The following is a 12,267-nucleotide window of genomic DNA, read 5'->3' as shown; positions in this document are numbered from 1 at the left end:
GGGATGGAGATTTATGGTAGCATGTACCCAGCTTAGGCCTAGCATGTGCAAGGGTTCCATCCTTTGCACTGCAAACAAACAAACAACAAACAAATGAATAAAAGCTCTAGTATAAATTTTGCAATCATCAGCATATCTATAAGTTGTTCATTTCCTAGTCTTTTCCTGGGAATCTCTCATGTTAATCTTAGAGAGCAACAGGTAACCTTGGACATGAATTATATATCACTAAGGGCTATATACAGTTAATAATTTATTTTGAAATTATAAAAATTCCACATTCTGCCTTAATAGTTAAGCCAAGCCCTTGTCCTGGAGCTGTGAAATGGCAGACTGGATGGTCTTGAGCATGGGCTGGAGCGCAGGCTGCTAGCCCAGGCAGCAGCCCTGTGGAGCCTGTCATGTCTGCATGAGCCTGAGGCATAGCCAAACAGGTCCAAGGCAAATCAGGTGGTAGCCTGGCCCAGGCCAGTGAGGAAGCCCACTCCACACAGTGATGCACCTCAAAACCCCAGAGCATCCATTATCTACCCATGTCAACTTCTTGGGAAGCTGGGATTGAAGGCCAGTTGTGAGAATACAAATGGGGCAGACCTGAACAAAGGTTCAGACTCAAGGGTTAACCCATAGCATTAGTACTTTCCAAAAGCTGATCAGCATAAATTTTAACCAATAGCATTAGAACTTTTCTAAACCCTGATTAGCATAAATTTGGATCAATAGTGTTATTAGTATAGTATAAATTTGGACCAATAGCATTGGCCCAAGTGCTATGTAAACCTTAGGACTAGCATATTCAAGCATCAACCCCTTTTGGGTCCCTTCTTGCCCTGTGGGAGTTGTATTTCTATTGACACTTGAATAAATCTACTCTTATACTCACTTGTCCTCATCTGTGGCATTTGTTTTTGAATTTGCAAGACAAGAACCCAGGAAGAAGAAATCGTTGGTGAGCTGCTGGGATCTGCTGCAACATAGGGTGATGGTGGTGGGGCGATTGGCCAACATTAAGAGCCACCAATAAGAACAGCAACTCAATATTAGTGGAGAATAAGCAGGATTTCTTGGCTGCAAAGGCATTCAGTGTACTTAGACCCCACCTGCCAGCAGAAGGGGTCTGGTTTCAATAGTGATTTTTCACACTTTTATACAGAATCATTATTATAATGTCCTTTGCAAATGCTTTACACTTTGAAATGAAAAATCTTTTGTCTATTCATCATGTTCTTAACAATATTAAATGTGGAAAAGTATGGCAATTTCCAACAAGATGTTTTACTAGTAGGTCTCCAGCCCAACCCTAGATATGCATAGAGACTGTAACCTGTGTGCAAAGGTAACAGTTGTCTTCCCACTGTAACAGCTACTCCTTTAGGTGAGTTTTTTTTTGTGTGTGTGTGTGTTGTTTTTAAGCTTTGTTGCCATAGAAAGATTCCATTCTGCATTCTTTATGAAGGTCTGGGTGATCCCTCAGGAAAATGAACGCTTGCACTTATTGGAGCTCTCCCTATTATCCTTGTCTCCTGCAAAGAGGAATGTATAGAAAGAGAGCAAGAACCCATTTGGGTAAGGTCAAGAAGTAGCAGAGAAGCAAAGAAAGCTGCCATCTGAGCATAAGATGCAATGTTTGAATGAGACATCTCAGCCCAAAGTGATGGGGAGTGCCTCTTAACTTTAGACATGAATGAGAGTTCCCACCAATTTTAGCCTCGAGTGAGATTTCATTATGTTCAGGTGGTCTGGAGATAAAGATGACAGGGTAAGAGGAAGAGAAAGAGTTCCTTTAAAGAGTCCCTTAATGAGCACCAGCAATCAGGAACATGTATTTGCTAGCCTTCAGACTATGCCAGGGAGTGCCCTGACCAGTAGTCCTAAACTATTAGACAGGGCCTATCCACCAAAATGATGGAAAAAGGAAGCCCCAGCTTCTTGTGCTATAAGGGCCAGGGATGACTGAATTCCAACTGAGAATATCTTTCAATTTTACAAGGTACCTTGATATCCTTGCCAGAACTGTTAGTTGTGACTCAATATGCCTTCCAGTCATCAAGAAACAAAGGCGTAGATTACAAGTAGTTCAGAACAGGCAAATAAACTAGGTGTTGAACACCAAATGTTACAGAGCAAGGACCCACCACGTTGCTGAGGCAGCCTCGGTTGTTCTCAGTTATTAGATCTTGTTACCTGATGGAAAGAATTGGAATGGAATACAGAATAGCAAGCAAAAGTCTAATAGAGTGAGAAACTGATGGACTACTGCCAAGAGATGATGGTGTGGTGCTCACAGAATAGCAGTTTTTATGGAAAGTAAGTCCTGTCCTTGCCTCAATTTCCTGTCCCCTTAATTGATTTATTACCCTTTGCATATCTCTCAGCAAACTTTCTTTGAAATGGTCTAGACGTCCTGGTTTCTAGGGTGATTGGGCAGTATGACATACTTTCAGCAATAAGGGAGAGTCCTGGTGACATGACATCATTTGGAAACAGTAGTTTCCTGCTAGGAGCCACAAGCAAATAATATGATGCATGGCACTTTCAAGGTGACGCCAGCTAGCCATTGAGATGATATGATTATGTTAAGATTTACATTCATATGGAAATTGGACTCCTGCTGTTCACCTTGGCCTGCTACGGGACTCACGTTACGGGACTCCTGGAGAGTTCCCATTGGTTGGGGAAGGATAGTAGGAGGGAATTCCGGGGGAGGTCCGCCGCCCCCCCCCCCCCGTTCCAGTAGACATGCGCGTGGGTGGACCGGTTTTGGCTTGCCATTGCATACGGAGTATTGGCGGCTTTTTCAAAAATAAAGTTTTGTTCCTGCTTGAGTGGCTCGTGATTCCGTGCCCAGCTAGACTGCGGCAATTTGTGCGTATACGCCAGGGTCGTATTCAATTTGCTGTCTTTGACCCTCATAAGGTCCCTTTCCTAATAACATATCTAGATTTCTTTGAGGGTAACCGGCTTCTGCATTTCGCTTAGCTGTCTCCATGCAAAATTCCTCATTGGCAACCTTCCATAACAAATATTGTCCTCCATTTAGCACAGATCGACACATGTTAGCCCAATCTACTGGTGTCATGTCCAAGTTGGTAACAGATTCGACCATGCTTACCGTGAAGGGAGCTTGCGGCCCATAGGTTGTTACAGCCTCCTTTAATTGCTTTACTGTTTTGAAATCTAAAGCACGGTGAATTCGTTGCCCTCCTGCCTGCTCAAGTACAGGGCATGCTAATCTTTGGGGTCCTGCCTCAGAATTCCGTCCATCAACTACAGGAGTTGAGGGCCGCTCAGCTGTAGATGGAGCTGTTGGTTGAATTACGCCCTCTGGTGATAGAACGGAGTTAGTAGCAGCCTCCTGTTGTAATTCTCCACCTGATGGCTGTTTTTCCTCTAAGCTTTCTTTCTTTAAATTTTCCTCTGTCTGACTAGCTTGAGAGACCTTCTCTTTAGCTTGACCTAGCGTTTTTTCTACCATAGTTTGGACCTCTAACAATTTACTTAACAGTTTTTTGGTTTGTTTTTTACTAGATTCTAATCTACTATAAAGGTAATGTAACCCAATAAGATAGGATAAAACAAAGCTGAAGCAGAATGAAACAAAAACGGAGCAGAGAATGGTTATATCAATTTTCTCTTTCTCAGGGCCGAATAACTTCAAACCTTGAGCCAACCATTTTTCCCAGTTTGCCTGAGAAAATTCTAGGGCTAGGGAGCTTGAAATAAAAACAAAATAAATCAAAACAAGAACACATTGTTTTATGAAATGGTCACCCATTCTGTCGCCTTCCCTCAGGGGCGAGCAATTTTACTCACCTCTAAGTTTCAGGCGTTCCCCGTCCGGGCCACCAATTGCCTCAGTCTGGCTGGGCACAGAATCACGAGCCATTCAAGCAGGAACAAAACTTTATTTTTGAAAAAGCCGCCAATACTCCGTACGCAATGGCAAGCCAAAACCGGTCCACCCACGTGCGCGTCTACCGGAACCAGGGGGGCCGGACCTCCCCCGGAATTCCCTCCTACTATCCTTCCCCAACCAATGGGAACTCTCCAGGAGTCCCGTAACATGAGTCCCGTAGCAGGCCAAGGTGAACAGCAGGAGTCCAATTTCCATATGAATGTAAATCTTAACATAATCATATCATCTCAATGGCTAGCTGGCGTCACCTTACAACCGAAAGTGCCATGCATCATATTATTTGCTTGTGGCTCCTAGCAGTTTCCCTTGATGAGTTATAATTAACTATTGCCGGGGGAAGATCTGGATTAAAGATGAGGATTAAACCTAGGGTGCTGTACAACCAATTTTCTGAAGCTCATCTGCTTCCATTGGTTTTCTACGGTTTTAAATTCCTCAAGGGATTATAAGTATCTACAGCTTGAGGAAAGTCAGATATTCCATTCCTCATTCTCCAAATTCTTGCCTGTTCTTATAAGTTCACTGTGTTTTCAATTTTAGAACTCCCAGATTATTAAAATATGCATATACCTAATGTCTGTCCTTCATTGTTTATTTCTCTACCCACCTGTTGATAGTTACCTAATATTGTGACTTAGACAAAGGCAAATATGACTTTATTATTGCGGTATGGCATGGCCTATATAATGGAAAATGCACTCTGATTTAATATGTTTTTTTTTTTTTTAGAAATAACTTTTATTTTGAGTGGGTAATGAGGATTAAACCTAGGGTGCTGTACAACTGAACTACACACCAAGCCATTTATTTATTTGTTTGTTTGTTTTTTTATTATTTTAAAAGTTGCTGAGAGTCTCACTAAATTGCTGAGGCTGGCCTTGAACTTGTGATCTTCCTGCCCTAGAGTCTTGTCCTACTTACTAGGATTGCAGGTGTGTGCCATTGGAAATAACTTTTGACTAAGGTATTTGCAGTTGGTTTATTTTTGCCCTTTTGAATTCATTTTATTTCTTCTGGTGAATTCACTTTAGATTCTGATTGCTTAAATTAGTTTTGTTCTGTTTGATTGGAGGCTTTGACTCTGTCCATATGGTTCTTTTTCTGCACTTTACTCTTTGCTCTTTGGAGAATTGTTATTTTGGGTAGCTCTAGCTAGAATGCAGACATCAGAAAAGTTAAATTCCTGGCTGTTTGGGTCTAAAGGGAAAAGTGTGGGGGGGAGTTCTTTTTAAAAAAAACCTCATTTTTAAAATTTGATATATTTATATTGCCATGCTGGTTTGTCTTATGACTAAAATGTTAAAATAAGTAAATCTCTGACAAAGGGGTCAATTTTAAATTTGTTGAAAAGGTAAAATTGAGGCAATGTCTTCAGAACTATTAACATACATTTTTCCTGTGTTGTTAGTTAATCAGGGTTATATTTATCTCTGATGTTTATTGCTTTCTATTTATCAAGCATAACAACTCTTGGGTTTTTTTTTTGTTGTTGTTGTCACAGAAATGACTTAAAGTATTGATCATACTTGTTTAATACCTTAATTTTCAAGGATAATCTAAAAATAACAAAGTGGGCAAATATAAATGGGATAAACATTAATGTACCCAACAGAGATAAAATAGCTGAGTTATTTGTAATTAAAATACTGAAGCATTAACTGCTAAATGTAAACTCAACTCAATCTATAAAAAGAGAAAGGGATCCAAGATGGCAGGCCAGAGGGAGGCAGCATCTGTGTCACTCCGTGACCTGAGAGTGAGAATACTGCTTCTCTGCGAGCTATATTCCTGCTTCCACACAGGAATCACGGCCACTGTGCCTGTGCAGGGCTCCAGGCCTCGGTGTCAAAGTAGGTCTCCCAACTACTCACCCACACAGGACTACCAGGTGCCTGAGCAGGACCATAGGCATCAGCACCCACCATGTACCTGAGCAAAAATCCTGGATGCAGCTTCCACGCAGGACACTCAATAGCTAACCATGCACAGGATCTACCATTGCCACTCCTGTGTGGACCCCCATCAACCAACATGGGGCTCCCCCAATCGCATCCATCTTGGGACTCTGAAGCAATGGAAATAGTTCCCTATCCACCGTAGCCCACTTGCACCAGGGAACTTCACATAGGATCTGAAGATAGCCACAGCCACATGCTGTACACCACAGACCCAGTCTCTGAACTCATCATCCCCGCTCCTTCCACCTGACCCAACACCCCATCGCTGAAAGCAAATGGCTTCATCTTGGGTCACCTCCATCACCATCTTTAGTGGGGGAAACTCCTAGATTGGAACTACAGCTGGCCAGTACCCAGTTTCTAACTCCACCTTTCCCCAGCAGTCATTAACCCTGCGTAGTGACTGCCCAATAAAAAACCATCTCTCAGCAGGCCAGGTGCGGAGCTTGCCTAAACCGCCACACACAAGAACCCTGGAGAGAATGGTTCCTTGTTAAGAAGCAGTAAGGGAGAGGGTCAGTGTGATACAGTTTAGAGACTAACAGAGACCAGGAACTGGGAGGTCTTTAGGCAAGATAAAGAGATAAGATCTGGTGCTCACATCACAAGAGCAGGCCCAAAAAGAGATCCCTGAGGTGTAGTCTCTCTTTGGGGATCACACCCCACTTCCAGGAGCCCTCTACCCAGGATTAACCCTCCCTCCCTGTTTACCTTTACCATCCTGAGGGCAGAGATACCAGCTAAAAACAGACGACCCCACCTATTGGATGAGAAGGGAAGCAGGAAAGACACTGATCTCCAACCAAAACAATCCTTGTTTCTTCCTCCAAGATATTTTTCCTTTTTTTTTTCTTTCTTCTCCCTCTCTATTCTCCTGCCCTTACACCCTCAACATATGTGAAACCAAGTACTTTGCATGAATTAGGATATTGAGGTCTGAGACAACTGAACAGTATATTACAGTTGTGTTGTACAAACTTTTTTTGTTTTTGTTTTTGTTTCTTCTTTTTTTCTCTTCAATTTTTACTATTTTACTATTTTTTATTTTTCTTAATATATATATGTGTGTGTTTTATGTACTCTACTGTCTTCCCTCTTACTCATCTACCCCAAATTACTTCCTCTTTATTCTCCTGTTGCTAACCTTCTTCTTTAGATTTCTCTTTCACACTTCCTAAGATATAATAACTCTATATCCTCACCTCCTACCTCCTCAGCATATCTTCCTATACCTCACCCCCCAGTTCTTTGTCCACCATCAGAAACTCTAAACCCTTTTACAAACTGACTGATTATATCATAGATAATAATTGAATTCACCATTTCTGAACATTGTGACCAAACTGTAAACATCTATTCGCAACTATTTGTTTTTAGGTGGCATATTGTTTATATTGGGATCTGTTAACATTGTTCTAACCCTCAAAGGAGAGGTATTGGAACCTTACAGGGGCACTATAAGCCTATAGGGTAACAACAATAATGCCTCGGATCCACAGTCCTAGAAGGGAAGACACACGATCAACATGAAAGACCAGGAAGAAAGTGCCCCAAACAAATCAAGATACCACATTATTAGAATCCATGGCCAGCACAGCAGATGAAATTACAGAGAAGGAACACAGAATGTACATGATTAAAATGTTCTGTGAACTGAAGGATGATACAAGAGAGCAAATACAGGCAGCAAAAGATCATTTTGACAAAGAGCAGCATAAACAAGAACAGGAAGCAAAAGATTACTTCAATAGGGATGGAGAGGCTCTAAAGAAAAACCAAACAGAAATCCTTGAAATGAAAGAAACAATAAACCAAATAAAGAGTTCAATTGAAACCATCACCAACAGATTAGACCACTTGGATGATAGGACATCAGACAATGAAGAAAAAATATAAAATCTTATAAAGAATGTACACCACACAGTGAAAATGATAAGCCATGAGCAGAACATTTAAGAAATATGGGATAGCATAAAAAGACCAAATTTAAGAGTTATTGGGATAGAGGAAGGCATAGATTTACAAACCAAAGGAATGAGTAATCTATTCAATGAAATAATAGCAGAAATTTTTCCAAACATGAAGAACAAATTGGAAAAAAATTCAAAAGGCTTACAGGATGCCAAATGTACAAAGTCACAATAGGTCCACACCAAGGCACATTACAATGAAAATGCCTAGAGATGGAGGCAGACCCATGGCGGCCCAGATGGAGGCAGCGAAGAATGCTGAGGCTTTGCTTGCAGGTCACCAGACCAAGCTCTGTCCACAGTACAAGGTCACCCCAGCACCCCCCACCTCACCAAACACCCTACGAGGAAAACAGATGGAATCCATCTTGGAAAACCTTACCTGCCATCTATTGGTAGACATGGCTACCAGAGCAGTTCTGTGGCTGATCAGGTACCCTGTTTTCAACTCCCTCACCCCCAGCTGTGATAACTCAAAATTTTTCTCACAAGCTTTTGGGCAGGGCGTAGCTATCAACGCAGAACAGCAACTGTACAGGCACCTGGTTTCCAACTCAGAGACTAAGAATAGGGAGGCTCCAGGTAGAAGCTCAAGCCCTCTCACACTGGCTACCTCCATCATCCTGAGCGTAGACTCAAGCTAGGTATAGACAATGCCACCTACTGGAAGAAAAGAAAACAGAGTTCTGAGAGACTTTTTTTTTTCTTTTCTCTCTCTTATCTATTCTCCTTTACCCTTCCCCCTCTGGTCCTCACAACATCAACATATGTGAAACCAAGAACTTTGCATGAAATAGGACTTTAAGAACTGAATCACCAGAATAATATAATATAGACGAATTGCATATGCCCCATCTCCCTCCCTTTTTTTTCTTATTTTCTTTCTCCCTCTCCTTTTTTTTCTTTCTTTCCTTGTTATTTTTTTCTTTTTTCTTCCTCCCTCTATCCCACTTTCAATCTAACTTTTACTATTTATACTTAGGGTAATTTTCTAAAATCAGATAAGGAGTTTGAATTTATACCTTCTTCCATAAATTACCCCTGTCTATTTATTAGAGTTCTCCTTCAAAGTTGCTATGTTAGATTAAACCCATATTCTCACTCCTTTCCCCATTAACATAATGCCCTACACCTGACCCTCAGTTTTCTATACACCACCAGAAATGGTATGCCTTTTATGAAACTAATGACTATATTCTAAATAATAATTGAAGCCAACATCTGTAGACATAGAGTCCAACTATAAATTATAATTATCATGAAAACTTGCTCATAGATGATGTATTATTGATATTGGGAACTGTTAACATTGTTTTCTTTCTCCACAAAAGAGAGATTTTGGAACTATAAAAGAGCAATATAAATATATAGGGCAAAAACATTAACACAACAGTCACACAGAGCTGGAAAGAAATGTGAGCAGCACAAAAAGATAAGGAAAGAAAGGACCACAAACAATGCAGGTCAATTCAACATTAGAACATCTACAGCAGAAGGAATGTCAGATAAAGATTTCAGGATATACATGGTTCAGATGATCTGGAGTCTCAAGCAAGACATTAGATAGCAAATGCAGACAATGAGAGATCACTTTGACAATGAATTACATAAACAAATCCAAGAAGCAAAAGATCAACTCTACAGGGAAATAAAGATTATAAAAACAAAACAAAAAACAGAGATCTTGGAAATGAAGAAAATAATAAGCCAGATTAAAAACTCAAATGAGAGTATACCAGCAGAGTAGAACACTTAGAAGATAGAATATCAGCCAATAAAGACAAAGTATATCATCTCAAAAAGAGTGTAGACAGCACAGCAAGAGTGATAAGAAACCACAAGCAGAACATCCAAGAAATCTGGGATAGCATAAAGAAACCAAATTTAAGTTATTGGGATAGAGGAAGGTATACAGGTCCAAACCAAAGGAATGAGCAATCTGTTCAATGAAATAATATTAGAAAACTTTCCAGACATGAAAAAAGATCCTGGAACAATATATGACTCCACCCATTGGATGAGAAGGGAAGCAGGAAAGATACTGATCTTTCAGAGCAATTAGACAGGTGAAAGATATTAAAGGGATACAGATAGAAAAAATTAAATTAGCACTATTTGCCAGTGATATGATTCTATACCTTCTATACCTAGAAGACCCCCAAAATTTCTCCTCTTTTGTTAGGTTGATTCCCAGTGGAGAAGTTCAGGCATTCAGTGTAGGTAATGAATGATGAAGATTGAGAGAGGATGGACTGGTTATCAAACAGAGAGGACAATGGGTTGTTAACCTCTGTCATTGTAATATTGTCAAAATGACCATACTCCCAAAAGCACTATACAGATTTAATACAATTCCATTCAAAATTTTAATAACATTTCTCATAGAAATAGAAAAAGCATACATTAAATTTATCTGGAAAAAATAGGAGACCCAGAATAGCTAAAGCAATCCTTGGCAGGAATAGTGAAGCAGGTAGCATCATTATACCAGACCTTAAACTATACTACAGAGCAATAGTAACAAAAACAGCATAGTATTGGCACCAAAACAGACTGGTAGACAAATGGTACAGAATAGAGGACTCAGAGACTAATCCACAAAATTTCAATTATCTTATATTAGACAGAGGCACAAAAAACCTACATTGGAAAAAAATAGCCTCTTCAACAAATGGTGCTGGGAAAACTGGAAATCCATATGCAACAAAATGAAATTAAGCCCCTATCTCTCACCATGCACAAAACTCCACTCAAAGTGAATCAAGGACCTAGCAATGAAACCAGAGACACTGTGCCTATTAGAAAAAAAGTAGGTCCAAATCTCCAACATGTGGAATTAGGCCCCAACTTCCTTAATAAGACTCCTGTAGTGCAAGAATTAAAATCAAGAATCAATAAGTGGGATGGATTCAAACTAAAATGCTTCTTCTCAGGAAAAGAAAGCCTACATCTTGGAGCAAATTTTTACCACTTGTACATCAGATAGAGAACTAATCTCTAGGGTATATAGAGAACTCAAAAAGCTAAACACCAAAAAACCAAATAGCCCAATCAATAAATGGGCCAAGGAACTGAACAGACACCTCTCAGAATATGATATATTTAATCAATAAATAAATATATGAAAAAATGTTCAACATTTCTAGCAATTAGAGAAATGCAAATCAAACTACTCTAAGATTTCATCTCATTCTAGTCAGAATGGCAGTTATCAACAATACAAGCAACAATAAGTGTTGGCGAGAATGTGGGGGAAAAGCCACACTCATGAATTGCTGGTGGGACTGCAAATTGGTGTAGCCTATATCAAAAGCTGTATGGAAATTCCTTGGAAAGCTGAGAATGGAACCCCCATTTGACCCAGCTATCCCTCTCCTCTGTTTATACCCAAAGGACTTAAAAACAGCATACTACAAGGACACAGCCATATCAATGTTTATAAACGCATGCTTCACAAGAGCTAAACTGTGGAACCAACCTAGATGTCCTTCAGTAGATGAATGGATAAAGAAAATGTGGTATATATGCACAATTGAATATTATTCAGCAATAAAAGAGAATAAAATCATGGCATTTGCAGGTTAATGGATGGAGTTGAAGAATATAATGCTAAGTGAAATTTGTTAATCCCAAAAGACCAAGTGCTGAATGTTTTCTCTGATATAAGGAGGCTGATTTATAATGGGGTTGGGAGGGAGAGCATGGGAGGATTAGACAAACTCTAGATAGGGTACAGGGATGGGAGAAGAAGAGGGGGGCATAGGGGTAAAAAAAGATGGTGGAATGAGATGAACATCATTACCCTAAGTACATGTATGAAGACATGAATGGTGTGAATATACTTTGCCTACAACCAGAGATATAAAAAATTTTGTTCTATTTGTGTAATATGAATTGTAATGCATTCTGCTGTCATATATAACAAATTAGAATAAAAAGTAAAAGGAAAACATTTATAAAAATATAATTTATTAGATATATTACATGTGTTTTATATTGGCATATGCAGTTTTAAAAATAATTTTGTTTCTTGCATGTAAACTGTGCAAGATTCAAAACATAAATCTTGTGTTTTTTTTTTTTGTGTGTGTGTGTGGTTATGGGATTGTGGTTCTAGGGCCTTGTACATGCAAGACAATTACTCTACCAACTGAGCTACATCCCCAGCCCAATCTTGGGATTTTTCACAACCCAAATATGTTGTGTTTTAAACAAATGTACAGTGCTTATATCTATTTCTGGTATCCACAGTTTATCTGGAATATAACTATACATATGTAAATATCAGTTGGTTGACAAATATTTGGGAATCTGAATTGAGTATATCTGAAATGAGTATATATACTAAGTGTAGACATAGATGAAGTCCTAATGAAATTTATAATGTTGTTTGGAACATATTACCATAATTTTTAAGCTCAAA

At 39.5% G+C, this 12,267-nt stretch overlaps 1 protein-coding gene across 1 annotated transcript in view; it reads left to right on the top strand.

Annotated features, from left to right (window-relative positions):
- Positions 1 to 8,071: 8,071 nt before the first annotated feature.
- LOC308641562 (beta-galactosidase-1-like protein 3) overlaps positions 8,072 to 12,267 on the top strand; it is a gene marked incomplete at both ends in the record, with an annotated part of 170,310 nt that continues 166,114 nt past the window's right edge. The window contains one exon of the mRNA XM_081280246.1: positions 8,072 to 8,277. Within this exon, the coding sequence (XP_081136372.1) occupies positions 8,072 to 8,277 (206 nt within the window). The remainder of the gene's footprint in view (positions 8,278 to 12,267) is intronic.

This window comes from Spermophilus citellus (assembly GCF_964194105.1).
Source record: "Spermophilus citellus genome assembly, chromosome: 2".
In the NCBI taxonomy this organism is placed as follows: domain Eukaryota; kingdom Metazoa; phylum Chordata; class Mammalia; order Rodentia; family Sciuridae; genus Spermophilus; species Spermophilus citellus.
The sequence above is the reverse complement of the archived record's forward strand: the minus strand, read 5'-3'. Positions and strand labels throughout refer to the sequence as shown.